Genomic DNA, 27288 nt, shown 5'->3' with positions numbered 1-27288 from the left:
AGTGATGCTATTTGGATGGAGAGTATCTTTAGGTACTGCAAACCACAGGCAGCACTTGGATCCTGTGGGAGGGGTATGTGTGAGTATTTTATTTTGGCAAGCCTTAGGAACCAGGAGTCTATATACTTCTATACTTGGTCTTCTGCACAGCACACATTGAAAACTGGCTGCTGGATCTTCAGACACTTGAGACAAGTATTTATAGCAATTTCATGAGGACAGTCTTTTCATGCCCTGAAACAAATTTTAAACTGTGATCATTGACCCATGGGTCTTTATTTCTGTACTCACTATCTGATGTGCTAACAGGACGGTAGAAGTGAGTTGAAGCTGTTCTATTTTCCCTTCATTTCAAAAAGGCCTGGCCACAGTCTTTAGCTCCTAACAGCTTAATATGAATGTCCTAGGCCACGCCAGGTTTTTTTTTCCCCCAGGATACAGCGAGGGTGGACTTGGAAACTGGTGTAACATTGAGCTGTGCCTAAATTTCACCCATTGCCAGCCTCTCTATTTCCCGTGTTAGGATGACTTGTAGTCTCTCCCGAGGAACTTTTGGGGAGGTTCTGCACAATTTCCTGGTTCTTGCTATGATAATGCAGCATCATTAAGGTGCTGGACTTGCAGACTATAAAAGTCCTGCTCTGACAATGGCTGAACCTGCTGCCTATTTAAGCAGGATATTTAAGCACCACGGTTCAATCCTGTTACAACCAAGAGGAAAGAGGAGGCCCAGAGCAGGCTGACAGCAGGAGGGGCTTCAAGAAACCCGAGCTTCTCAGATGGTTCTCGCGCTATTCCTGGTCATGGTGGTCTCCTAGAACTGCAGCTGAAAACCCCTGTACCCTTCAGGAGCTAGAAAAGCTTCTCTCCAGCAGGAGAGGGGCAGTGTGCTTAGAAATACTCTGAGCAAAATACTTTGAGAGGGGAAGGGATGGGAGGGACAGAAATGAGAAGCAGCCATAGAAGGCCAGAGACAGGGTGGGATTGGGACCGAACCGGTGGGTGGAGGGAGGGAGGAAAAATAAGCGGAATGGGAAGCTGAGAACAGAAGATATAAAAGAAAGTGCCAACTAGTGAAAATCTTGAGAAAGGATGGTTGGAGGGGGGACCGACGACTGGGCAGCAGTTGAGAAAAATAGCAATTAGTACTGCTAAAAATAAAGACCAATTTAGAGACAAAGCCAGATACACAGGAGGAAAATAGGACTGCCAGAAAGACAATTCCTCGTAAACCAGATCCTCAAGAAAGTGAGGCTAATGATACCCCTTCTCGGGATGTTTTGCAGAAGAAATGAGACAATAGATTTGAGTGGAGCTGGCCACGCAGAGCAGGCGACCGGCGGCGGGAAAGGAGGAATCAGAAGCAGGGCTCAGTGTGGCCCGAGTGATTTCCAGGGTTGATCGCCAAGGCCCTGCAGACAGGTGCACCACGTGAGTGGCGCCCCAAGTTAGGGTCTCCCGCCAGCCGGCGTGACGGGCAGAGGCATCGCTCAGCGCTGAGACCGGAGGGGGTCCTACGGAATTCTCCCGAGGTCGGCCCTTGGAGCCTCAAGACCAAGGGCAGGAGGCGCCCAAATTTCGGTGCCCGCGCAGCGCGGCCCGGGAGAGGGCGCCCACCCGCGCGGGCTCGGCTCGCTCCGCCCGCGGACATCGCGGCCCGGGGCCAGGCGACGCTCCCGCTGGCTTTCGCGGCCGTGGGAGGGCCCAACTCCCATGGTGTCGGGTAGGCCGGGGAGCGCAGGGATCCTGGAACCCGAGGGCAAGAGGGCGAAGGCCGTGGGTTGCACCTGGGCTTTGCAGAACCACGAGATCTCGGCTTTCCGGTCTCGGAACCAGGAGGTGACCCTCACCTGCCGCCCAGCAAAAGCGCGCGGAATCACCAGGCGCAGGGCGCCGAAGGATCTGCGCCCGTTTCTCGGGGCTGCAGGAAAACGGCTGGAGGCCGGGACGGGCGCTGGAGCTGGGAGCCGGGCAGGGCTGGGCGGGGCTCGGGCGGCATCCCTGGAGAACCCCGCCAGGCGGCGAGGGATCCCCGGGACGCGCGAACCGCCAGGGCAAGGCTCCTAAGTCTCGGGCAGCGCGGGCCACTTCCGAGCGAGTGCGCGCCTTCTTGGGCTCTTGGCCGGGCTCTTGGACACCCGGCGTTTGGGAGTCACCCGGGTGCGCCCTGCCCGCCCAGGCACCCCGGGGCGGGACCACGGGGGCCCCACGGGGGCGGGCCGGTAGGGCGCACTGATCGCGCCACGCGGCGCTTGGCCCGGCGGAGGGCGGCAGGGTGGGGGCTGCGGGCTCCGGGGCGGTGCTGAGCCAGCTCCTCCTCCTCCTCTGGCCTCCTCCTCCTCGCCTTCCTCCGGCTCAGCCGCCGCGCAGCCCGGCTGCTCCTCCTTCCTCCCCGGGGTGCTCGCGGCGATGTTTAACCGCGCTGTGAGTCGACTGAGCAGGAAGCGGCCGCCGTCAGGTAAGCGGTTTCCAGGGCTCCGCGGGCTGGGGATTGGGGAGCCCCCAGGGGCCAGGATGAGCCGACCGGGCCGGTGCTGCCTGCCCCACCCCCCGGGCATCCTTCCCTCCTGCCCGGGGTCGGGCGCGGCTCAGCGATGCCCCGGGCAGGACGCGTCACTTCTCCCTGCTCTGTCCAGCGTCCCCGCGGTCCCAGCCGCGGCGGGAGCGCTGAGTCCCGAGACGCGCGCTGGGGAGGAAGTTTGTCTGAAAGGAGGAACAGCAGCCGTTTTCTTTTTAGTGATGGTCTGGGAGAAAAAGGAGATCCAAAACACCTCCAGACTTTGGAGGTAGTATGGGCTCTTGATTCCGAAAGCAGAACCGAGTTCTGGAGGTCTCCGCCTCCGCTGCGGGCGTTGGTGCGCAGCGCGGAGCCCGCGGAAGGCACCCCAGGACCCGGGGGATCCGACTGGGCGGCCTGGCCTGGGTTGCTGGGCGTCTTCGGTTCTGCGCCGAGGAGCCGAAATGTAGGGCGGAGAAGGACGGTGAATATACCAGGTGAAGGGCGCATCTGCAGCTCGCGCCAGGAAACAACAGACGTTACAAAGGATTCAGTTTGGCCGTCACTCTGGACCAGCCTGTCACTCTGGACCAACCACAGTTCGGAGCGATTCGATAGGACGAAGAGCTCGTGGTGAAGATGAAACCATCCCTTGATTCCAACCATCTCACCCTTTTTGTTCCTTGCAGCTCAGCCCCTTTTAGCGCTCCAAGTGGGACCCAGTACGTGTTCTGTGAATTCTCTCTTCACCCTTAGGGCAACCCACTGAGATAGGCATTGTCCTCAGCCCTCGCCACCAGGGAGCTGTTAGGTAACTTGCTCCAAGTCACACTTAGGTGGTGGAGAATCTTTCAAACGCAGCTCAGCCTGACTCTGGAGTTCAGAGGCTTTTCTGCCACCTCCCAGTCCAAGAGTCGCTTCTGCTGGTACCAAGAGAGTCTGTACATGTTGGCCCCTATCTTTTTTTCACCTCGTGTCTTATTTTATGAGACTGTGGTTAAGAGGATGAGTTGAAAGCAGATCGACTGAGTCCAAGTCCCCCCTCCACTACTAGGCACACTGCTGCTGCTGCTAAGTCGCTTCAGTCGTGTCCAACTCTGTGAGACCCCAGAGACGGCAGCCCACCAGGCACCCCTGTCCCTGGGATTCCCCAGGCAAGAACACTGGAGTGGGTTGCCATTTCCTTCTCCAATGCGTACATGCATGCTAAGTCGCTTCAGTTGTGTCTGACTCTATGCGATCCCATGGACAGCAGCCCACCAGGCTCCTCTGTCCACGGGATTCTCCAGGCAAGAATTATCGGAGTGGGTTGCCATTTCCTTCTCCAACTGGGGGCACTATCTCTGTTCAGACAAGGATCTGCATAATGGCAATAAAATACCGCTCCTTAAACGCTGAATTGAAACTGCTTTCCCTTCCATCATATTTTGCAAATTATTCCCTCTAATATTGAGAACAACTCAAAGTAGGACTCCACAGAGTTACTGTAAATTGCTTATATTAGTGTTAGTATTAGGGGTCATGTAAACCTTTCTGTGTTGCCTGTGAGTCAAAGGATTTCCCTGTTGGGTGTTTGCTTTGAAAGTGATAGTCACTCAGTTGTGTCCGACTTTGCGACCCCATAGACTGTAGCCCACCAGGCTTCTCTGTGCATAGAATTCTCCAGGCAAGAATGCTGGACTGGGTAGTCATTTTTTTTCTCCAAGGGATCTTCCCGACCCAGGGATCAAACCCAGGTCTCCTGCATTGCAAGCAGATTCTTTACTGTCTGAACTGTTCGAGTTAGCCATTCCCTATTGTTGGATGTTCACAGGCCGAAGGAGTGGTGGTCAGAGCTTGGACTCGGAAGTTACTTACACCCCTGGTTCCTACCCTGACCCTAGCATTCAGCTGCCTTGAGCAAGTTACTTGACCTCAGAGCCCATTGCTAAATGGGAAATTTGGGACCTGGTTGCTAAACCATAGGTAGCTCGAAATTGGCTATTAGTGGCCATTTCCACCATGGAAATCAGCAAATGTTAAAAATCACGTTTTCTTTTTAAATCTTTTTATTCTAGGAAAGCTGGTTTACCAGCATACTTATGTGTCCATTTTCCCATCTGTACAGTGGGTTTCATAGAATTGTGGAACCAAACATACAAAAGCATATATATAATATAATATTATATATATGTATATATGTATATATATATATGAAGTCTCCAGTACAGTGCCTGGCATAACTGAGTATAATGGTTAGCTGTTACCTTTTCCCCCTTTTTCCTATCATAAACAGAGCTGCTTTGAACATCCCTGCACAGGTCGCTTTTGGGGTGAGGTCTTCCAAATAGAACAAATGAATTATGGATCACACATAGTTTTAGGGTGCTGTTGCATATGTGCAGATTGTACCCCAGAAAGACTAGGGCAGTTTTAGGAATACCAGTGAAGTGTACCTCTTTCAGAGTAACACATTTTAAGGCTGATGAAATGTGGTTGGATCACTGATAGAAAGATCAATAGCTAAAAATCGTGGACTGGTGTTAAGTGTCTGGCTTCCAGGAGCCTGATTTCTTTATGATTTTTAGGTTTAACGTCCATCTCTGGATAGGAAAGGACAAACGAGCCTCTGCAAGTTTGGTCATTACCACCCAGCAGTGAGAAAGGGGGAATGTGGGCCCTGAGGCAAAGGCACTGGGAAGCCAGCCAAGTGATCCAGGGGACCCTGGACTGAACTTTTTTTTCTCTCTCTTTTGGTGATTCTGAATTATTTTCCTAAAGTGGCTGTCCAAATTGTATCAGCATCTGGCCCCACAAAAACTCAATCCATTCCTGCTGGACCCTGACTCAGACCTGGCTGCAGTCCTGCCTCCCAGCTCCTTTTACTCCAAACCTTTTCTGTTTTCCCACAAAATCTCACTGGAGACCATATCTTTAAACTGAGGTTTGGCACTCCCAACCCTTAATTCCAAGTTTCGAAGTGTGATTCAAAGTGTGAATGTTCTCCTTTCTGAGGTTTCTCAAAGTGTGTTCGTGAACCACAAGAGGGTGGGGGTGGTCTGATAAAATGCAGCTTTCCAGGCCATGACCCAGACCCCTCCCCTGTCTGATTCTGTCTTGGGCACCCAAGGTGGGAGGGAGTGTTGGCTGCATTTTTGACAAGCGCTCAATTGATTCTTAGGCTACTGAAGTGTGAGGAACCCTGGACGATTCCCTGCACCCACCCTGCCCCCCACGATGACTTGTGACATTGATGGTACCTGGGATGCTCTTCACTTAAAAAAAAAAAAAAAGCCAAAGCCGTACCCTTCCACCGCCCCGTGTGACCAGACCAGGACTGAACCACTGGGGGAATTTCCCCACCCAGCCCCGAGCCTGTTATACATTATCCCATTAAACCTCTGGGACCAGTTGCAGATTTATTGCTGGGCTTAAGTTTTTATTTAAAGATGACAGTTGACATAACAATTTAATGTCTTTGTTATAACAACTCTACAGCAGGATTGGCTTGGCTGCTGGGGGAAATTTTCCCTGCAGAACATCTCTGGGCTGGCCTGTGGGCTCGGAGAGAAGGAGACAGAGAGGCCGGGCTGGGAGAGGCTCATCGTTTATACACGCGTGTTCCATGCCAGCTGAGTCCTCAGTGCCAACTCTGAACAGGGGCACAGGCAGCTTGCAGGCTGGTGGGTGCCAGGCACTTAGGGTGCTTTACTTTTCTTCACAGACTTTGTATTGGAACCGATGTGTTTTTCTCCCTCGCTTTAGAAATTGTGGAAACTAGGCAGGTGCTGGGCTGGGCCACGTCCTCGGGCTTCCTGGGTGAACTGAATCACTTCCCTCCCTGGGGTTGAGTAATCCCCTTGGGCTCCTGCTGCTGGGCTCTGGGAACTTGCTGTTTAAACTGTACTAAATTTACTTCCACCCGTTTCATCTGCTTCCCCCAGATAGCCCTCCAGGGCAGCAAACCCGGGGGTGGCAGTGGGGGGCTGAGGGGCCCACGTGGGCGACAGCAGTGGCTCCCCGATAAGAGCTGTCAGGAGGGGTCCCCTGGGGCAAAACAGAGCCTTGCAGGCTTCCGGGGACCAGTTTCCCTCCCGAGCAAGTACCCTGCTCTCGAGGGCCCAGTGCCTGTGGTTCGGTTCTGCTGCTCCTGATCTGGGGTGCACTCAGGGACCCCTTCATCTGGCCTGCCTTCTCTCCTGGTCCCCCAATCCCCAGCTCTGCTCCTGGGTGGCCGGACATACCCCCTCCTCTGACCTGTGTCCTCCCAGAACTCCAGGAGACCCACTCTTCCAGACCTCCTGCCTCCCTCCCTCTCGGCACCAGAAACACAGCCTGTCCATCTTGTCTCTGCTTGGACCGTGCAGAGACTGTCAAGGGACAGGGACAGCCTGGAGCCGCCTATGTGAGAAGGACTCAGAGCTCTGACCCGAGCCCAGAGCTGCTCGTGTGGCCTCACGCAGCATCCATCCTGTCCTCTCAGCTCACCTGTGTATAATACTGAGAGTAAGTGTGACGCGCTGGTTTTTCTTTTTCCTTCCCTGCCTCCCTGTTGCCTTGCTTCACATCCTTCCTTCCTTTCTTCCTTCTTTCTGTCTCTCCCTCTCCAATCAGGAACATTAAAAGCCAACAACACCATCGTCACCCGTCTTTCAGTTCAGTTCGGTCGCTCAGTCATGTCTGACTCTCTGTAACCCCATGAACTGCAGCACGCCAGGCCTCCCTGTCCATCACCAACTCCTGGAGTCTACCCGAACTCATGTCCGTCGAGTCGGTGATGCCATCCAGCCATCTCATCCTCTGTCGTCCCCTTCTCCTCCTGCCTTCAATCTTTCCCAGCATCAGGGTCTTTTCAAATGAGTCAGCTCTTTGTATCAGGTGGCCAAAATATTGGAGTTTCAGCTTCAGCATCAGTCCTTCCAATGAATATCCAGGAGTGATCTCTGTTAGGATGGACTGGTTTTATCATCCCACAAATGAAGGATGTTTCAACACCCCCAATAGTAGGAAAGATACAATCTCATGTAAAGAACTGTCCTGTTAACAAGAATCTTCTAGAGGCTGTTGCTTCTAGCAAAAGGCTCTGGGTTGTTGAGGGACAGGGAAGATAGGAAGACCTGTCCCACTGGAGCTCTTGTCTTTTGTACCATGTAAATAAATGCATTTATTTACTTTAAAAAGACAACCCCAGACTGCCCTTACTTGGTCAACACAGCTCACTTGGTAAATATTTCCTCCTGCTCATTCTCATTCCTTCATGGACCAGTGAAGAAAATTTCATGCAGTGTGTGGCAAGGCAGGCAGTGGCCATCAGAGAATGCCTGGCCTCATCTTCTCTGTCAATTTTAAGTTCCCTGAGAAAAAGGGCCTGCCTTTTATTTCTTGCATCTTACTCTGCCTTTCCCTTTGAAGCCTCTGCAGCCAGACAGCCTAGGGCTGAGTCCTAGCATCTAGCTCCTGGCTTGCTCCTTTGCTTGCCTTGGTTTCCTCATCTGTAATGGGCCAGTGATGGACCCAGGCTCCAAGCGTTGTGGTCGGGTTGAGATGGGAGGTAATCGGTGTTCAGTACATGCCGGATCTTTGTATAACCATCATCCTCCTTTCTGCCTTGCCCTCCACCCCAACAATCTATCAGAAAACTGTTATCACTATAAATCTATACATGAATGCCAAGCACTGTGGACACTGAGGGAGACATAACTCTTACTCTCAAGAAATACACAGTCTACCCTATTGACACTGGAGGGAAAAAGTTGCTTATTTGCCCAAATGTAGGGGCTGGGGTTGGGGGTGGGTCTTCCCTGGTGGCTCCGTTGGTAAAGAATCTGCCTGGAATGCAGGAGACCAGAGTTCGATCCGTGAGTCAGGAAGATCCTCTGGAGAAGGAAATGGCAGCCCACTCCAGTATTCTTGCCTGGAGAATCCCACGGACAGAGGAGCCTGGAGGGCTACAGTATGTGGTCACAAGAGTTGGACGCGACTTAGGGACTAAACCACCACCAGACGCCAAGGGAGAGCGAGGGCACATTTCTGCATAAATGTCTAGTCCCCTGATGCTGCGAAAGACTGAGGGCAGGAGGAGAAGGGGGCGACAGAGAATGAGATGGTTGGATGGCATCACCGACTCAATGGATGTGAGTTTGAGCCAAGTCCGGGAAACAGTGAAGGACAGAGAAGTCTGGCGTGCTGCAGACCAGGGGGTCGCAAAGAGTCAGACACGACTTACCGACTGAACAATAACTGGTTCCAGAGGAAGCACAGGGGCTTCTGGAAAGTAAGAAAAAAACGCTGTCAGGGTCTTTACTTTCACCTCCAGAACTGGGCTCTTGAGTTTTTATTTTTTCTGGGCTTTTGCCTAGAAAGTGAGGACTCTAAGAGGCTGCAAAAAGCAGTCTGGCGTTCTTATTTCCTTCCCTCTGGTAGAAACTGGAAACCAGTGGCCATCTGTTGTTTAGTCCACTCAAAAGAGGATGTTGAGGCTTGTTTTTCCTCCGGACCCAAGGGTGCTCAGGAGCCCCGTAGCCCCTGCCCGTCTTGTACAACGCGTCTCTGAGAAGACGGCGGAGTGTGGGGCTGCGTGGACGTCCCCAGGCGGACCCCAGGGCATGGCACGTAAGGAGGGTTCCCATCCTGGAGCTGATATGTCCTCCACTTGGCCATCGCTGGGTGCTGACAGGCAAAGTAGGGTCGGGGGTGTGTGGTGCAGTCATAGGTACACAGGGGGCCTTTTTGGGGGCCGCCGAGCACTTGACTTTTTTTTGAGGCTTCAGAACTCGTGGGAAAATGCCAATGAGGCCTTTTCTGAGCTGACCTCTCCAGCCTGTGGGCCTGCTCTGGTCTTTGATGCTTTCTATTAGTATGATTATTTCAAAACGTTTTTATTTTTATTTTCTGCTAATGGCAGTTCACGCAAACCTCCCCACCAAGGGAATTGCATGCCTGAAGGGTCGTTATTCTCAGAAGCTAGATACTGGGGCCGATAAACACTTAAGGAATATTTAGAGAGAGGGTTTCCATGACCCAGTTTCTCTGGAGCCTTCCATGGATCACCAATTTTAAAAACGGATTCTCCACTTCTAAGTTGGGATGACTTTTTAAAAAATGTAGTGTTTGGCGTGATGTAGGTGATACAAGGATTTGAATAAGTTCTGTGGGGTGCGTACTTTCCCTGTGTATTTTTAAGGAGTCTGGTGTGTGTGTGTGTGTGCATTTGTGTGTGTATTACCAACCACTTCAGAATTTAGAGCTAATGTTTTTGCCTTTTTCTGGGCTTGAATGTTTATTTTTTAACAATAAGCCATGCATTTGGGGGGCTGCCTTTGACAAACCCTTTGAGGATGTAAGTTGACTCTGCTGTTGAGCAAGCTGGATATTGAGATTTTACTAAAATCTTTGGCTTGGGGAAATTGTCTCAGGATCATTGCTCAGACCTTCCTGTAGACTAATAGCAAGAATTTGTACTGTAAGCGTTCAGTTGTGATGAATGTTAGAGATGCCTTTTGAATGTGGATTTCCAAGGAATTAATGTCTGGAGAAGGTCTCTGGGAGATATGACATCATAGCGTCTATCAATAATGCATCACAGAATATGCTGCAGGCACCCAGTCTCAGGCCTCTGCACCTGGATGCTGACCTGGCTTTTCAATACCAGCTTTTACTGAAGTCAGAGACTGCACAGAACAGCGCCAATGTAAATGAAAGCATATGCCCGTTGTATTTATGTGCTGGATGATTCTGGCCCAGTTGTGTGTGGGATTTTGTCTGTGAGGAGTTAGACTCTTATTTTCACTGTCTTCTCTCACATAATTTTTACCATTCTTTTCAAGGCTGGCATGTTCTGGCCTCTGTGAGGGTGAAGATCAGCAGATATCAAAAATAAAGATGGCAGTCGAGCCAGTGGCAAATGGTATATTGTGCTTTGGAGCCACGGCTACCTGGGCTTGGACCATGAGTCCCCATTTTCAAAGCTGGGTGACCCTTGCAAGTTAGTGTGCCTCAGTTTCCTCATATGTGAAGTGGGAATAATCTTAACCACATCAGAGGGTCATTGTGAGAACAAGATGATTTAACCTATGGAAAAAGCTCAGAATAGCTAGAGCGCAGCCTGCCGTGAATAATTTTTAAGTGTAATGGTTACTACTAGCCCATGATAAACTCATCTGAAGATGAATTTCTTGAAAGGGAAGTATTGTGCCTGCAAAAATCTGAAAAGCTAAAATACTTTGAAGAGCCCAGGAGGTAAAAAACCTATTTATTTCACTGCAAAAATGCTTTGCAGCTGATCTAAATGACAGCAAGTGTGCAGAGCTGAACAAAATTGAAACAAACAAATGTTATCACCAACAGTTCTTTATTAACCTGAGTGGTCTTAAAGCTGCTAGATAGATAGGTTTAACTTTTTTCCTCCTGTGCTTTTTTTTTTTTTTACTGTGCCCTGTGGCATCTTAGTTCTCAGACCAGTGATCGAACCCCTGCTTCCTGCAGTGGAAGCACTGGCCCACCAGGGAAGTCCCTCTACCCGTCCTTTCCAAACCTACCTTCTTGTGTAATCCATCTAAAATGGAAACCTTTGTCAATGAAAAAGGAAAGAAGAGTGTTGGACCTTTGTGTTTCCAAGTGCTAGGGACTGGGAAGGAATTGGGAAGCTGGGTACCCTTGTTATAGTTGCTCAGTTGTGTCTGGCTCTGGGCAGCCCTATGGACCGCAGTCCACCAGGCTCCTCTGTCCATGGGATTCTCCAGGCAGAATACTGGAGTGGGTTGCCATGTCCTCCTCTAGGGGATCTTCCCAAGGGGGATTGAACCCTCTGCTCCGGCCACATCTCCTGCATTCCAGGCGGATTCTTTACCGCTGGGTTTTGCTTTATTCTTAAGCTCAGAAGTATATCTGATTGCTATGAAGAAAGGTTCTTTCTTTCTCCTGGACATCACTGGACTGATTGTAACATTTAAAGCGAACCAAGCTGTCTTAGGAAGTCCTTACTTGTATGCTTGGAAAATAGTGGAAGTCTCCTTGTGCAGAGGCTCCCGAGGAACGGAAATGCCTCAGGTGATGAGGCAGTCTCTAGGGCAGTGCCAAATGGAGTGGACCTCTGCCAGGCTCATTGGAAGCTGGGGATAATGACTTGGAAAAGAGAGACACCATTAAGTGAATGGAGTTTGCAAGTGTTGCTCTAACTAGAGCTATCTATGTATATTGATACAATCAAGAAGGATTTTTTTTTTTTTTTTTTTTTGAGGCAGAGGCAGAGGCCTTAATCAAAATTGAAAGACAATCGGGAAGTCTTTGCAAAATGTGAACCAATATTTCTGGAGAAGTGAAAACACATGACGGTAGAGTGTGAGTAGCAGATTCTTACAGTGAGGACTGTTAGGGCAGAAGGTGAGCAAAAAAGCAAGAAGGAATTTCTCTTTATCCAGGGCACCAAAGCCAGAAGGCAGTGACTGTGGTTATGGGGATACTTACCGTATCCCCATATGGTGTGCTTTCTGAGCTAGCCCTAAAACTTCTATGCCTTCTGTAACAGTGTCGGCCATAGATATATTTCACAATGTCGATAGATGGGAACCGGTAGCCCAGGAGGGAACTGAAAGGAAGGGTCACCCATTTGCAAACTCCTGTATTCTGAGGAACTCTGGGGTTCCGAGGAGGTGGTCCTGGTGGGGACAATTGCCTGTACATTTAACCCAATACTGGTTCCATTCAGCAGTTCCTTAGCTGGGTCACCTTACCCTCTGGACCTTTATGTCTCTGTCTATTAAATTAGGAGACTAGATCAGATGAGCGGGTTTTGAGCTGTAAAACTTTTTGTCAAGTGGCACAGAAAGCTGGCCCAGAAACCTAATGTGCAAAGTGAGTAGAGCATGAAATGAAACGGGAGAGGGAGGAAGTGATTGGCTCACGGTGTCTCATAAGACAGCTATCTTACCTCTCAGTTAACCAGAAGATCTAGTTAACCAGAGCACTCTGTTAGCTAAATGGGACCCCACCAACTATATTTACTTGCAAGACCGTGAAACTGTGAAAGCCCAAATGTGGTTTCATGTATTATTGAAAGAATGTCAGAGAGTTTTGGAATCACCACAGGCCAAGGTTGAAAACTTATAGACAAAGGAGTTGTTCTGCCATGGCAAGAGAAAGTTCTGGCTGCCTAAGTTTATTCCTGGAACAGTAAATTGTGTCTCTAATTTATTTACTTAAGAGAAGACCTGCTGGGGAAGTGGAGAAAACCGTCAAACTGTATTCTTCGGGCAGAGAACAGAGAGTAAATTTGTGAAATGCTTGGCAGAATGAGCCCTGCTGCAGAAATTCCTTATGATAATGATCTTTTAATTTGATTTATACTTCGTTGGGAAGAAACACAGTGTTCAGAAGCTTGCCATTTTAGCATTTGCAAAGAGAGCACAGAACTAATTTAATATCCCCGAACTGGAGACTCACTTTAGAGAAGCATCAGGTCCATTTGTGATGTTTGAGTCAGTTTGCCTCCCAAAGGAGTGGCTTTGTCCCAACAATTGTCTTACTCCGTCACCAAAGTGTATTGCTTCTGGTTTATTTAGCCTAGTGGCAAGATGCTGGGAGAACGCAATCTCTGCTGTTCACAGAAATGAACCTGTGTTGACCCCCAGTAGTACATGAGAGATCACAGGCAATCTACAATGGCAACCTACTCTAGTTTTCTTGCTAAGTCAATCCCATGGACAGAGGAGCCTGGCCAGCTCCAGTCCTCGGGGTCGCAAAGAGTTGGATACAAGTGAGTGGCTCACCCAGGCACGTAGTTCAAATTGGCCAAAATGGCTTTGCAACCTGGGCCCATCTGAAGGGACATTCCATGGTTTTTCCCTTGACTCCAGGGAGGGGCCAAGTGAGATGAGATGTCTTTGTACTATCGATTCCACCTTCAGGCAAGTAGCCGGAGTGTGTTAGTTGGAGGTGCCAGTCCCCTTTCCTTTAATCAAGAGGCTTTTTTTGGAGGCAACAATAAGAGAATGCATGAGTGGGCACGTGCAGTCATTAACTCATTTAGTCTTTATCCGTTGTGCCAGTGTGACGCCGAGCCATACTGGAGTCTGAGAGGCACAGGAAAAGTCAGTTATAACGACTCTGTCTTTAGTATTTTGCTCATTATGGATTTTTTTTGCATTAATTTTGTTTTTTCAATATATTGCATGAAAATCTCTTTTATCTGATGCCTGAGTTTTTTGGCATCCCCTTAAAATTTGCACCTGGTCCATTGCCTCCCTTCCCCCACTCTAGTCCCAACTCTGGTACTTACTTTATGTGCCAGGCAATGAGCTACCTCCTGAGATACAAGATCAAGACACAGAGGAGCTTTCAGACTAGTGAGAGCTGACTGTGCGAACAGTCACAACACAGCAGGGTAATTATAAGACTGCGCACAGGAAGTAATGGGGAGGAGTTGCCTTTGATTCCTGGAAGGAGGGCTTGAGGGAGACCTGAAGGCTGCCTGTGGGTTGGCTAGTGGATATGTGGGTGGCTGAAGGATGTAGGGGGAGTGTTGGAAAGTGACAAAACCCTTCTTGACTCTGAGCCTGTTTTCTGCATCTGTAAAATGGAATGGTAGCATCCACTTCATAAGGTTGTTGTCAGGAATAAATGAATGAATGAATTCCCTGTGTTAGCCCAGAGAGTAGATTCTGGTGTGTAACCTGATACTGTGTCTTGGTCATAGTGGTGGTGATGATGATGAAAATAATGCTTCTTATAAGATGACAGTATCTTTGGACCACATACACAGTCTCTGAACTTTGCTTTGCAGACATCCACGACAGTGATGGGAGCTCCAGCAGCAGCCACCAGACCCCCAAAAGCACAGCCAAATGGGCATCTTCCCTGGAGAATCTGCTTGAAGACCCAGAAGGCGTGAAAAGATTTAGGGTGTGCCTTTTTCCTTGTTGACCGGAATTGACACACCACACAAAGAAGTTTAGAAGCTTGTGGGGGAAACACAAGCCAGCTTTTGATACTGTCTATCCCAACCTGAGAGAAAGAACTTCTCACCTATCAGGACCAACATGGGAACACTTTCCCGGGTGGTCATGGGCCAGCACTGAGGGGCTTGCACCGACTGTGTCTGGTTTTTATATAACTGGGAGGGGTGGGGGATGGGGAAGAGGTACTGTGCCCATTGGCAGAATCTGCAAAGAATTTCCAGCTCCATGACACCTAGGAGGGGCCGGTCAGGGGCTCCCTGATGTGAAGGTTTGTTCTCTCGTGTGTTGGGGCTTCTCAGGATACGCTGCTCGTAGAGTGAAAGAGCTGGACAACAGCTGGTAAAGTGAAGCCGAACTCAAAGGAGGACAGGCGGATGGGGAAATGTCAGGACTACCTAGAAATGGCCTCCACAAACCCCAGGTGTCAGAAGAACCTGTAAATTTCAAGAACGCCTGTATCTGCCTGAGTCCCACTGACTTCTGTCTTTAGTCCTGGGTCAGGCCATCAAAAGCCATCATGTTGTTGGTTCCCTTTGCAGACTCCAGGGAGCAGTGGCAGCCACTCCTGGACACAGGGCGTTTGTAAGCACCATGCAGATCTTGGGGAGAAAACTTTTCCGTGCACATTAGGATAGCTGGCTGTGCCACTGACCCCCAACATCTGCCGAAAGAAAGCGCACCTCCAACTTAAAATAGTTTTTCATTGTGGCATTTTTAGACATGCTTAATATGTTTTCTTTTCTTTTGTTTAAAAAAAAAATGAGCCTGATTTTAGAGGAATGTACTTTGTTTAAACACTGTCTGGAAGGAACTAATGTATCTTCCACTTTAATTTACTTTTTGGTAATTTATTGTTAGTTGAGAATTGTTGAGTAGATTCCTGCTTCATTTTTACACTTCTTCACAATGTTAAAAACCATTAAGTTCGAATGCATATGAAATTCTAGCTTTAACATTAAGCATAACACTGTTTTGGGGGTGGAGCTTTTACAGAGTGAATGAACATGCTCATTTGTCAAATTTTGACTTGTCACTTCTTGAAGGGAAATGCATTATTTGTTTCTCTGTTTTTTAAGTAGAATACTGTTTGATATTTTTTTCTTCTCTTCATCCATAGGAATTTTTAAAAAAGGAATTCAGTGAAGAAAATGTTTTATTTTGGCTAGCATGTGAAGATTTTAAGAAAACACAAGATAAAAAGCAGGTACTTCTTTCACCCTGTAACCATGTTGTTGCTAACTTTTTTTCGTTGTTTATAAAGTTACAGTTGCCCTTTCCAATAAATTTTGAAATTGCCAACAGAAATCCGAACCATATTGGATTTGGGGGAGGATTTAAGATTCAGAATAGCCTACCTTGTGTTGATCAAATATTAACAGTTTTTTAAAGAGTGTGTTAATCTATTTTCAAACGGATTTAAAATTTTTAAAATATTTTCAAATATTTAAAGTAAAAATAACGATTTAAGTCTCTGAGAGTCTGTCATCGAGTATGATTTTTTTTCATGCATAATTTATGTGAATGCTCCTTCCAGGGCTTGACATGTTGGCGTTTTGTATGGACATCGTAAAGCAGATGCATGGTGATAAAAGCACAAGGCACATCAGATGGATTGTCAATTATTCAATCCATCTTTACAAAACATCTTGTAGTTGGCAGGCATCCCACATAGAAAGTTTCTGACTGTTCTCCTGGGTGAATATGTGCTCTTTGCAGGAGGTAGTCTTTAATTCCAGTGTCAGCCGGATTTTCTGCCACTGAAGGTTGGGTGTCAGGGGAGGTGGAGGAGATTCTGGGCAAGGAGGCTTGTGGATTGAGTGTGTTTACAAGGCTTGTGCCTTTCTAAGAGGCTCATGGCTAAATGCCTGCATGCATGCATTCATGCTAAGTGGCTTTGGTTGTGTCTCACTCTTTGCAACCCTATGGACCTATGGCCCACCAGGCTCCTCTGTCTACGGGATTTTCCAGGCAAGAAAACTGGAGTGGGATGCCATTTTCTCCTCCAGGGGATCTTCTGGTAATAATGTGCATGACGGAGGTTTTTGGTGTGAGGCTGTAGGGAGTGGTGGGGATTGGGGCATTAGGGGGTGGCCTGTCCTGCCTGTAGTGGCTGGTTGTTTAGCTGACCTTGGCAGCAAATGCCTTGGGATCTGTGGCTGTCTGAGCTTTCCCTGCCTCAGGTTCTACCCGCTTAGGTCTTCACTTGCCCCAGAACCCTGAGGGACCTTGCTTCTTTGGGCATCTTCTCCCATCTTCAGTCCAATCGCTGCTTGTTTTTCCAGAGAAGCTGGATGTTTGGTTTCTTATGTGAAACCATCCAATCTTATAAATGATGGAACTAATTTTTTTTAAATGTAAAACCTTTCCTGCCAAACAAAACATAACCATGGGCAGATGTGGCTTGTGGGCTGCCAGTTTTTAAGCCTCTGGCTCCAAAAAGCTGGAATCCATGAAGCCAGAAGCCATTATGTGTTTGCAGAAAATATCTGTCATTGGTTTATTCAAAGGCTTTTCTGCCTCAGACACTCTTTCCCCAAGAGGGAGTGGTGTGGCCTTTGTTCTACGCCTTCTCTTCTGCAGGGGCAAGGATAGTTGGATTCCGAGATTCCTGGAGCTGGAATTCCCAGGTCAGCCCAGAAAGCCATCCTGGGCATGATTCTTGACATTGGTTCCTTCTTGCTTCTCCCCTTTGGATGACTTTGCCAGAGCCCTTTGGGCTTCCCTGGTTGCTCAGATGGTAAAGAATCTGCCTGCAAAGCAGGAAACCTGGGTTGCATCCCTGGGTCAGGAAGATCCCCTGGAGAACGGAATGGCAACCCATTCCAGTATTGTTGCCTGGAGAATTCCATGGATGGAGGAGCCTGGTGAGCTACAGTCCTGGGGTGGCAAAGAGTCAGACACAACTGAACGACTGACACTTGGGTGTTGTCTCACCCATTGCTCTCCTTGGCCGCCAGCACCCAGCCCAGAGCCCAGGGGCCACTGTCGATAAATGCTGACCTGCAATGGATTCATCTGGCCTCACCTTAAAGCCCTAGCTCAGAGTCAAGTGGGACAGATGGACAGATGGCCATTATTCTGCCTCAGTTTGTGTGTTGGAGGTACGAGGGGCTGACCAGTCAGCCAGCCACTCCTCTATATGCAAACTGGGCAGCAGAGGTCCCTGCACGGCTGAGCTGGGACTTGAGCTTGCCTCCTGAGCTTCCCAGGTGTCCCTGCCCATGACGCTGACATGCCCTTCCATCCAGTCGAGTTTGCCAGACCCTCACGGTGCACCTGCTCAGGGCCAGGCCTTCTAGAAAGCATGGGCGACACGGCGGGATGGCGGGACGAGACAGTTGAGCCTCTTTAGGGAACAGGCCCCAAGAGCGGAAGCTCCCTGGGGTTCACCAAGCCTTTGCAAGTGCGACGAGCCCAGAAATGGGAAGTGCAGGTTCCGTGGGAGCACAGGCAGTCGGTGTTAGGCAGGGCTCTGGGGAAGTGACTCTTCAGCTGACACCTCAGTGGAGTTTGGGGATGGGGGTGAGGTCAAGGGTGGGCGGAGTGTTCCCGGAAGAGGGCACAGCCTGTGGGGAGGAAGGCCTGGAGAGAAGAGCTGAAGGAAGACCAGGCGGCAGGAGGCTCCTGTTTGGAGGCAGGCTGGCTTCGCTGTGCCTGTTTGCACCTTGTGCTGGGAGGGAGGTGGGGTCACGGCTGGAGAACCCGGGTGCCAAGGTAAAGGCTGGAAAGCCACAGGCTGGGAGTGCACGGGACCATCCAGCTCCTACAGCCAGAGCCTCCAGAATCCAGCAGCCCCTCTCTGCACCCCCAGCCCTGAGGTCTGGATGTTGCTTCAGGGCAGTGAACGCTGCCTTGCCCATCAGCTGCGTGCGGATGTGGACGGCTCTGGGACAGACGGAGGATCCCATCCGGGAAGCCAATGGGGTCCACACCTCCTTCCTGGTCATCACACTCAGCGTCCTGACCATTCCCCCCCTTCCCAGACACCGGGGCTGCGGTCTAAGAGGTTAGGCTGCGGCTCGCCCACGGCCCCCTGGGCTCGGTGCAGACAGAGCCGGGAATGCAGCCTGGCTCTCTCTCTAGACCGTCTTGCCGGTCCAGCGGCAGGGAAGTAAAACCAGAACTAAGTTCTGCTTCACTAATCTTAAGATGCAGAGGAGGACATGGCCCAGGGAGAAGTCAGCCCAACTGCATTTCACAATCGGACTTGTCACGTCTGAGCCGGCAGGGAGTTTGTTGACTGTCTGTCTCTGCCGTGAACTAAGGCAGTTGCAAGATGGAGGCCGTGTCTCACCTTTGCCTCGGTTTCAATTGGACCTGTGCTGGGTGTTGTTTCCGTTCTTTCACTGTCGTGATCCAGTCAGATGGCTCCATAAGCTCTTATCAACTTACCTGGTACCTTATATTTATTTATCTCCTGTGCGGTTTGGCTTTCCCTTTATCATGAGGGCTCTCTAAGGTTGGCGAGCTTTGTCTTCTGTCCCAAGCCTAGGATGGTCCCTGGCTCACTGGGTCCTCCCTGATCTCCACTCAGGTCAGCTGACCCCTGAGGACCCACAGTGGGTAGGATCCTGGCCTCCCTGCTCACCTTGAGCTGCAGTCGCAGTTTTAGGGGTAGACTTGAGAGAGGGGGGTGCCGTCTGTTCTGCTGGGGTTTGAATTCTCAGAAACTCCAAACGGTGGACCCATGCTGGGCCTTCACTGCCCTCCCTGGTCTGTGTGTTGCCCCCTGGCGGGGGGGAAAGCAACCCTTTAGTTTGGGAGGGTCTCAGCGCTCTGTTTACGGTGGGGGATGCTGGGGCTTTAGGAAGTTGGGAGGTGATGCCTGCCCGGCTCCCGTCTCGGGGTTCCTGAGGGTTGTAACTGCCAGGTGTTCCTATTCTGCAGACAGCTTTCAGAGCCGTTCTCTCCCTCGGCAATTTCTTTATGGTTTGACATTTTTCTCTAAAGGGCCTCTTCCCCGTGAGTTAGCATGGGAGATACATCTACCTTCTAACACAGAGCAACATTCATGTCCTTTAAAACCTCTGAAAAAGCTCCAAGAAGGTGTTTGTTCTTTGGCTATCCCTCATTCATTCATTCATTGTTACTCATTCATTCATCAGCACATGTATAAAGGGCCTATTTACTATGTGACAATGATTGAAACGGATATAGCAGCTCCTACAGATTTGTAAAAACCAAACTGAGTCGGGGTGGGGAAGTGGTGGGGTGGTGCAAGATTTCTAATAATCAAAGCTTTGAGAGCAACTTGCACTGGTGCTTAAATGTAACAAACAGCACCTTGCCTTTTTTTAGTGGTTTAGAGTTAACCAGAGGGAGGGGTCTATAAAAGAAAAGTGAAGTCGCTCAGCCGTGTCTGACTCTTTGCGACCCCATGGACTGTAGCCCACCAGGCTCCTCTGTCCGTGGATCTTCCTTGCTACTTGTAGGCTTTCTCTGGCCACAGCAAGTGGGGGCTACTCTCCTGAGCGTGGGTCCAGCGGTTGTGGAGCACGGACTTAGTTTCCCCGAGGCATGTGGGATCTTCCCGGACTAGAGATCCAAACTGTGTTCCCTATATTGGCAGGCAGATTCTTAACCACTGGACCACTAGAGAAGTTCCTGGACATTTTTTTTTGCTTTTCTTCTTTTTATACTTTCTAGTAGCCTGTGAAATGCTTCTTGTTATAATGTGGCTCAGGCCTCTCGTCATCTCTGCAGTCCGGGTTCCCCTGGGGGCCCTTCCTGGGGCCCTCTGACCACAGCTCCCACCCAGACGTCCCCAGGTCTTTCTTTGCTGCCAGTGGCCACTCCGTTTGCCCCTCCCCTGCCATCTGGACCCAGGCCCTTGCTTGTCCTGAGTCACTTCCTCATCTTAATGGAACAAGACTAGTCATAACTTCTTGAGAAAGGGCACATGGCAGGTAGACCTTTAAAGATCTTATTGAGTGAAAATGTTAATTGTTTTGCTATTCTCCCGCTTCATGGATAATTCAACAGGGCATAAAATTGAATTCCAAGTTAAAACTCTTTCAGAACTTTGAAGCCATTGTCCCATTATCTTCCATTTTTGTTACGAATCAGTATGTTATATGTAAGCTCTTTCGTTTTCTTTGCTTTTTCTCTCCAGAATAACATAAGGCCCTCTTTTCATCACCAATATTCTAAAGCTGTACAGTTAGAGGCTTGGGAGTGGGGTGAGGTGCTTTCACTGTGTGGGACATTTTCTGGAGCCTTTTCATCTGGAAATTTGTAGTTCTGGGAAATGTTCTCGTATTTTTATTATCACTATTTTTTTGAAACTTCTTTCCTTCCGTTCTCTCTGGTTTCTCTCCCAGTGATGGCCCTCCTCCCCTGGACTGAGTCTTCAGTTTCCTCGTCTTTCCCTCCGAGCTTTTCATCTTTGTACCTTTCAGTTCCTACATTTTCGTTTGGAGATTTCAACTTTATCTTTAAATCTTTCTATGGAACTTTTTCCGCTTCTGTTTTCTATAGACTGCGGCCCTCTCATCCTGGTGGTGGCAAGCCTGATAGGCTTATAAACTGAACGTATTTCCAATGAGCTGGGTTGGGAGAAATTTGCTGCGTGTGTGTGTGTGGATTTTCAGTTAACCCTTGTATTCAGTTTGGCATCTCTTCCTTTCCCTCCTGCCTTTCCTCTGTCTTCAAGAGAAGAAAACTCCAGGCTGGGGGGTGGGTGTGGTAGGTGGGTGGGGAGGGAGGAGATGACTGCAGGAGGGCTGAGGGTCAGAACCTGGGGGTCTCATGGCTTCTTCCTGCTGCCCCCTTCATCCCTCTCGCCTGGGTTCCCAGATGCCCTTGAGTTCCTGCCATTTGGGGATGCTGCTTTCCCCCTCTCTCACCCCCTACAAACTTGCAGGGCCTAGGCTTCTTCCTGCTGCTGTTTGCAGTGTCATTCACTGTTCCTCCAACTGCTTTCCATTTCCTGAGCCCCTTCTCAGAAGTTATCTCAAGTCGTTCACTTGACCTTTTCCTTGCCTCAGTCTCTTTCTGAAGCTGATAGTAACACAGGTAGTGCGTGGCTCGAGCCTTGCCTTTTCTTATGTGTCCTGACCCATTGTCCGTCTCTGGCAGAGTGATGGGAACAGCAAGGGAGGGGCTGACGGAGGCCAGGTGAGCAGGACTCAGTGACAGGCAGGGTGCAGGGATGAGTGGGGTGTTAGGGGATCACCACCCCCAGGTTCCTGGAGTGGATACAGGGGGACCCCCCAGGCCAGAAGGGGACCATTCCTTTCCTTGGTTTTAGGTGTGAGATGTCTGTGGGATATCTAAGCCCACAATTCTAGACACCAGTTATCTGCATGGTAAGTTGCTTGGGGCAGAGGAATGGGCTGAAATCTTTGGAGACCATGTGGTTAGGAAAGTGGTCAGCCTAGGGCCAAACTCGGGAAACCCCAGAATTTGCAGGGGTGAGGGCGACAGAGGGACGGGAGCTGGCAAAGGAGACAGATGCAGTGAGGTGTTGGAGAATCCCGAGAGGGCAATGGGGGTGAGCAGGGTAGGGGCCTGGAGAGTGGTCCAGAAGAAGGGTGTCGGATGAGCCGGTGGGAAGGCAGGAGCCAGGGACAGGGGAGCAGGTGGAAGGGAGAAAGTGGAGACAGAAAATGCACTTGTGCTTTCTTTTGAGATGTTTCAGTGAGAAGTCATTAACTACAGGGGCATGTGGAGTAAAAGCTTTTATTTCTCCCAGTGGATAAAGCTAAAGCACACTCACTAATGAGGGAGAGAAGCCGGAACGTACAGAGCAGTGCTCGTCCGCACTATGGTCTGCAAATGCCTTTGCCTTTGTTCTGGGTCGATTTCTCTTTCTGGGCCTGATGGTACTCAAGTGGGTTTGCTTCTCCTAAACGTGCACTCGCTGGGAGCTGCATTTGAGTGCTGATGTTTCTGTTGGCTGATGCGCTGCTGGGCTGGGAGGAGGGCCCTGGGCAGAGGGGCTGGGGACCACCGTGTCTGGGAGGCAAACCTGGCTACACATGGCTTCTAACGGGGGTTCTCAGCTTGATGCCGGGAGTCATCACCTGCACCCAGGGGCGATCCTTTTCCAGCACCTTCTGGGGCAGGGTTGAGAGCCGGGTGTGGCTGCTGTCCACGGCAGTGCAGATGCTCTGGCGGAGGCTGGAACGGCGGAGGAGAGTGGCCAGCCATCGTTCCACATCACACCCAGGGTCCTAGACCCGGGGGGCCCCCACCAGTGGGGAATGGTCTCACCCTGTCCCGACAGGAACTAGAATAGGGTTAACCACGGTCTGGAAAATATCCCCAAATAACTTGAGAGACCCGCTTCTTCTTTTTTGTTACGTGTTCTCAGCGTGGACACCAGGCCTTCCTGTGACCAGCTTGTGGTCAGCAGTCTCAGGGTTTCCCTTCTCAGTCACGCTTCCTACCCCGGCCAGATAAGCTCTGCCCACGAAGCTGTCACCCTGAGCCATCAGCCAGAGATGAGGGTGGCCCATGTCTGGGCACCTCGGGGACCCTTCACTCTCCGACAGATGCTGGGGTAGTAGCGGACACACGGGGGTGGGGGGGCTGAGAGGCCCGAGGCCTGTACACCTGCAGACGTCCCCCTAAGCCTACTTCCTGCTCCCCCCACCCCCACCTCTAAGCCTCAAGCTACTCATTACACTTCTTCTTTTCAGAACTACCCAAGACAGCCTGGATCCATCTGGAAAATGTGTGTGTGTGTGTGTGTGTGTGTGTGTGAGTGAATGTTCAAGGGGGAGGGGAGGCCTAAAGCCATTTCTTCTTCTAGGGGCCTACATGGAGTTTGCTAATCTAACTGGTTAAAAGTCTGCTTTTATGAATTATCGTTGAAACAGGAAGTGGTTTTCCAAAAACGTTCCTTTCTGACAGAATGGGGGTGGTGGGAGGGAGGCTCAGAGCTTCCTGAAATGAGTGGGTTTTGGAGGGGTGGGCGGCCCCAATGCACAGGCCCCCTGGGTCTCCTCGATGGCCTCCTGGCCTGTCCCCTGCAACAGCCACTTACCTTAAGGCTCCCACCTGGGTGGTCTTCCTGCACTTCTCCCCAGGGTTTTCCTTCTGGGGGATGGGAGATGGGTCAGACCTCCTTCTCATAGGATCTTTGTTTGCTAGTCCCCAGAACCAAAAGAAGTGAAAGGATTGCTTTCGTCTTCTTTCAGCATGAAGTGTTGAAGCCTTCTGGTGGTTTCTATGAGTCCAAAGGGTTTTCACAGCCTGGGGTTTCCTAGGCCAAGTCCTGCAGCTTGCAGGACCCCAGGTGGGCTATCTAGAGAAAGTGGAGTTTTCTACGTAGACCCTGAGAAGCCCCTGGCTTCCCACACAAATCATAGCTCCGCAGCTCCATTTCCGAGGCTTTTATTGTCTGGCTTCCTCTGTAGGGTGGGCTACTCCTGAGGCTCTAATGTTTGGAGAAACAGCCTTGTGCGGGGTGAGCACAGGAAGTCAGAGAGCAGACAGCCTTCAGGGGGTGTCCTGCAGGACCCTCGCGTGGAAGCCTGCTGTTTGTAAGACAAAGCGTTTGCTATCATTGGAAAAGACCCTGATGCCGGGAAAGATTGAAGGCAGGAGGAGAAGGGGATGACAGAGGATGAGATGGTTGGATGGCATCACCGACTCGATGGACATGAGTTTGAGCAAGCTCCGGGAGTTGGTGATAGACAGGGAAGCCTGGCGTGCTGCAGTCCATGGGGTCGCAAAGAGTCAGACACGACTTAGCGACTGAACAACACGTTCCTGCACCGGTCACCGCTGGGTTTTGGTGCCGCCTAAGTGCAGCTGTGCATACCTTTTCCAACACCGCTGACAAGCCCTCCCAGGGCAGTGCCTATTTAGGGCTGATGCCTTCTGACCTGACTGCACTTGGGGTTCAGGGCAGGCGACAGTGTTCTATCTCTTGCTAATGCTCATCTCTAGTTCTGGGAAAACAACCCCCAGTCCTGCAGGGCTGACAGTGCATCACCGGGGGCAGGGAGGGGGCAGATAATGTATGTCACCAGTGTGAAACTGAGCAGAAACGCAAGGCTTGGGAGGCAGATCATCCCATGTCTCTCTGCAGGCATGGATAAGCCATATCACCCCTCCTGGCCTCTGTGTCCTCATCAGGGACATGGCAGTAACAGGAAGATGGCACTTTGCTGAACTCCTAAGGGATTAAGGAAATTGGACCATAGATGTAAAATGCCTAGCATGTGTTTGGCACTTAGTAGGGGCTTGATCACTGGCTGGGATATGTGTTCATGGTTTAACTTGATTTTTTTGGTATTGTGGTAAAATAAAAGGGGCTTCCCTGGTGGCTCAGTGGTAAAGAATCTGCCTGCCAATGGCTGTAAAGAATGCGAGGCTTCTTGGGTGGTTCTCCCCATTTTCCCCTCCTCGAGCCAACCACTTCTCTCTGTCTCTGTGGAGTTGCCTATTCTAAATATTTCATATGAATAGAATCATGTAACATGTAGCCTTTCATGTCTCGTTTCCTTCACTGAGCATAATGCTTTCAGGGCTCATCAATGTTGCAGAATGTCAGTCCTTCATTCCTTTTTATGGCTGAATAATGTTCTCATGGGGCGTCCCTGGTGGCTCAGAGGTAAAGAATCTGCCTGCCAATACAGGATAGGCAAATTCAATCTCTGAGTTGGGGAGATCCCCTGGAGAAGGAAACGGCAACCCACTCCAGTATTCTTGCCAGGATAATCCCGTGGACAGAGGAGCCTGGCAGGATACAGTCCATAGGGCTGCAACGAGTTGGACATGACTGAATGACCGAGCACACCCATGATAAAACAGACATACATTTTACCATGCTAACCATTTTTAGGGCTCTCATGTTTTCCATTTTAACCATTTTAAAGTTCAGTGGCATTGAATACATTCACGGTATTACACGGCTGTCACCACTGTCTAGTTCCAGAAATTGTGTATCACTGCAAACAAAGCCCTTACTCGTTAAGCAGTCACTCCCTGTTTCCCCTCCCCCGAGCCAGCCACTTATCTCTCTGTCTCTATGGAGTTGCCTGTTCTAAATGTTTCATATGAGTAGAATCATGCAACATGTAGCTTTTCGTGTCTGACTTCTTCACTGAGCATAATGCTTTCAGGGCTCATCGACGTTGCAGAATGTGTCAGCCCGTCATTCCTTTTCATGGCGCCTGCCAATGCAGGAGGTGCAGATTCAGTCCTTGGGTTGGGAAGATGCCCTGGAGAAGGAAATGGCAACCCACTCCAGAACTCTTGCCTGGGAAGTCCCTTGGACAGAGGAGCCTGACCGGCTGCAGTCCATAGGGTCACAAAGAACTGGGCATGACTGAGTGACTGAAGAACAGCAAGAAAGTTTTCTCATGAGGCCTGAGTTTGGAGAATTCACAGCATGGTCGTGAATGCTACTGAATGTCCCGCGCTCTGGGCTGGGATTCTTCCTGTCCTCATTTCAGAATGAATAGTGTAGATTTTGAGGCGGGCGATGTGGCCACGGATGCATTGAAGGGGAGGGGACGGGGCAGGGTGACCATGAGCCTCCCACCCCCCTGACCTCCTCATTCAGCTTAGCTCTGGAGCCACAGCTAGAGCCCCCGCGGCTCTTCCAGCAGTGGTTCCTTCTGGGCTCTGGCTGGCAAGGGCTGTGCTCGCAGATAATAGATAGGCTCTCCATATCTCCCCACAGATGCAGGAAAAGGCAAAGGAGATCTATGTGACCTTTCTGTCCAGCAAGGCCTCGTCCCAAGTCAACGTCGAGGGCCAGTCCCGCCTCAATGAGAAGATCCTGGAGGAACCGCATCCACTGATGTTCCAGAAGCTTCAGGACCAGGTAACCTGACTTCCCCAGCTGCACCTTGATGGCAAAACTGACATTTCTGCCCCCCTCTCAGTTAAAACTAAATACTGAACACCCTAGAAGCAGTCCCATCCATCTGGGTGGCCTGAGGCACATGGAGGGGGCGTGGTTGGTGAAAGAGACAGGCTGGCCTGCCAGGCCCAGGATTTGACCCGTCAGAACCGCCCTCAGGCCTCTTTACTCTTGGCCTACTCACACTTTGACCGAGCAGGGTTGTCAGTCTTCTCTACCAGATTAGAAGGGAGGCTGGAGCTGTTTGAGGCACCCACACTGAGGTAGCAACGTGTGATAACTGCTAAAGGTGGGAGCAGCCAGATAAGCAAGCACAAGACCCGGAGTGGCAGGGAACCTGCTGCTGCTGCTGCTAAGTCGCGTCAGTCGTGTCCAACTCTGTGCGACCCCATAGATGGCAGCCCACCAGGCTCCGCCGTCCTTGGGATTCTCCAGGCGAGAACACTGGAGTGGGTTGCCATTTCCTTCTCCAATGCATGAAAGTGAAAAGTGAAAGTGAAAGTGAAGTTGCTCAGTCGTGTCCAACTCTTCGCAACCCCATGGATTGCAGCCTACCAGCCTCCTCCGTCCATGGGATTTTTCAGGCAAGAGTACTGGAGTGGGGTGCCATTGCCTTCTCCAGGGAACCTGAGGCTTTTGTAAAAATATCCGAACTTCACCACCTACTTCAGTTGGCCCGTGGTCCACTTTGTCAGCGTAGTCCACTTAATGCAGGGAAAGTTAGGTTTAAAAAATGGACTTCTAAGGGATCAACTTTAGTTTTCTGGCGAATTGTCATATGAGGAATGCCACCAATAAAATAGGCAACAGGCTGAAACTGTACTGCAGAGGTTTTTTTCGGATATGTGTTTGCAGATGTGACTATTCACAGCAGGTTCTGTTCTTGTGAAACGTTATATACACACCCGTGTATCGTGGAACACTGACAGATTGCTAACTTCTGCTGGCTCTATTCTTATTGGGGAAGCAAAGGCCTTCTTTGGCCCACAGGTGGAGACTAGCTCTTAGCTTAATTTAGCAATCCTCCAACATGAGCA

At 50.2% G+C, this 27288-nt stretch overlaps 1 protein-coding gene across 3 annotated transcripts in view; it reads left to right on the top strand.

Moving 5' to 3' along the window:
- The first annotated feature begins 1619 nt into the window (after positions 1-1619).
- RGS10 (regulator of G protein signaling 10) overlaps positions 1620-27288 on the top strand; it is a 39930-nt gene continuing 14261 nt past the window's right edge. The window contains exons 1-5 of one of the 3 annotated variants that reach the window (XM_069567279.1): positions 1620-1839; positions 2360-2458; positions 14256-14374; positions 15548-15634; positions 26069-26212. In XM_069567279.1, the coding sequence (XP_069423380.1) occupies positions 2410-2458; positions 14256-14374; positions 15548-15634; positions 26069-26212 (399 nt within the window). In that variant the 5' untranslated portion in view covers positions 1620-1839; positions 2360-2409. Of the gene's footprint in view, positions 1840-2359; positions 2459-8956; positions 9089-14255; positions 14375-15547; positions 15635-26068; positions 26213-27288 lie in introns of those variants that run through there. The other 2 variants (XM_069567280.1, XM_069567278.1) reach the window with 2 other exon arrangements.

The sequence above is a fragment of the Ovis canadensis genome, chromosome 22, assembly GCF_042477335.2.
Source record: "Ovis canadensis isolate MfBH-ARS-UI-01 breed Bighorn chromosome 22, ARS-UI_OviCan_v2, whole genome shotgun sequence".
In the NCBI taxonomy this organism is placed as follows: Eukaryota; Metazoa; Chordata; class Mammalia; order Artiodactyla; family Bovidae; genus Ovis; species Ovis canadensis.
Note: the sequence above shows the minus strand (reverse complement) of the source record. Positions and strands in the feature narration are given on the sequence as shown.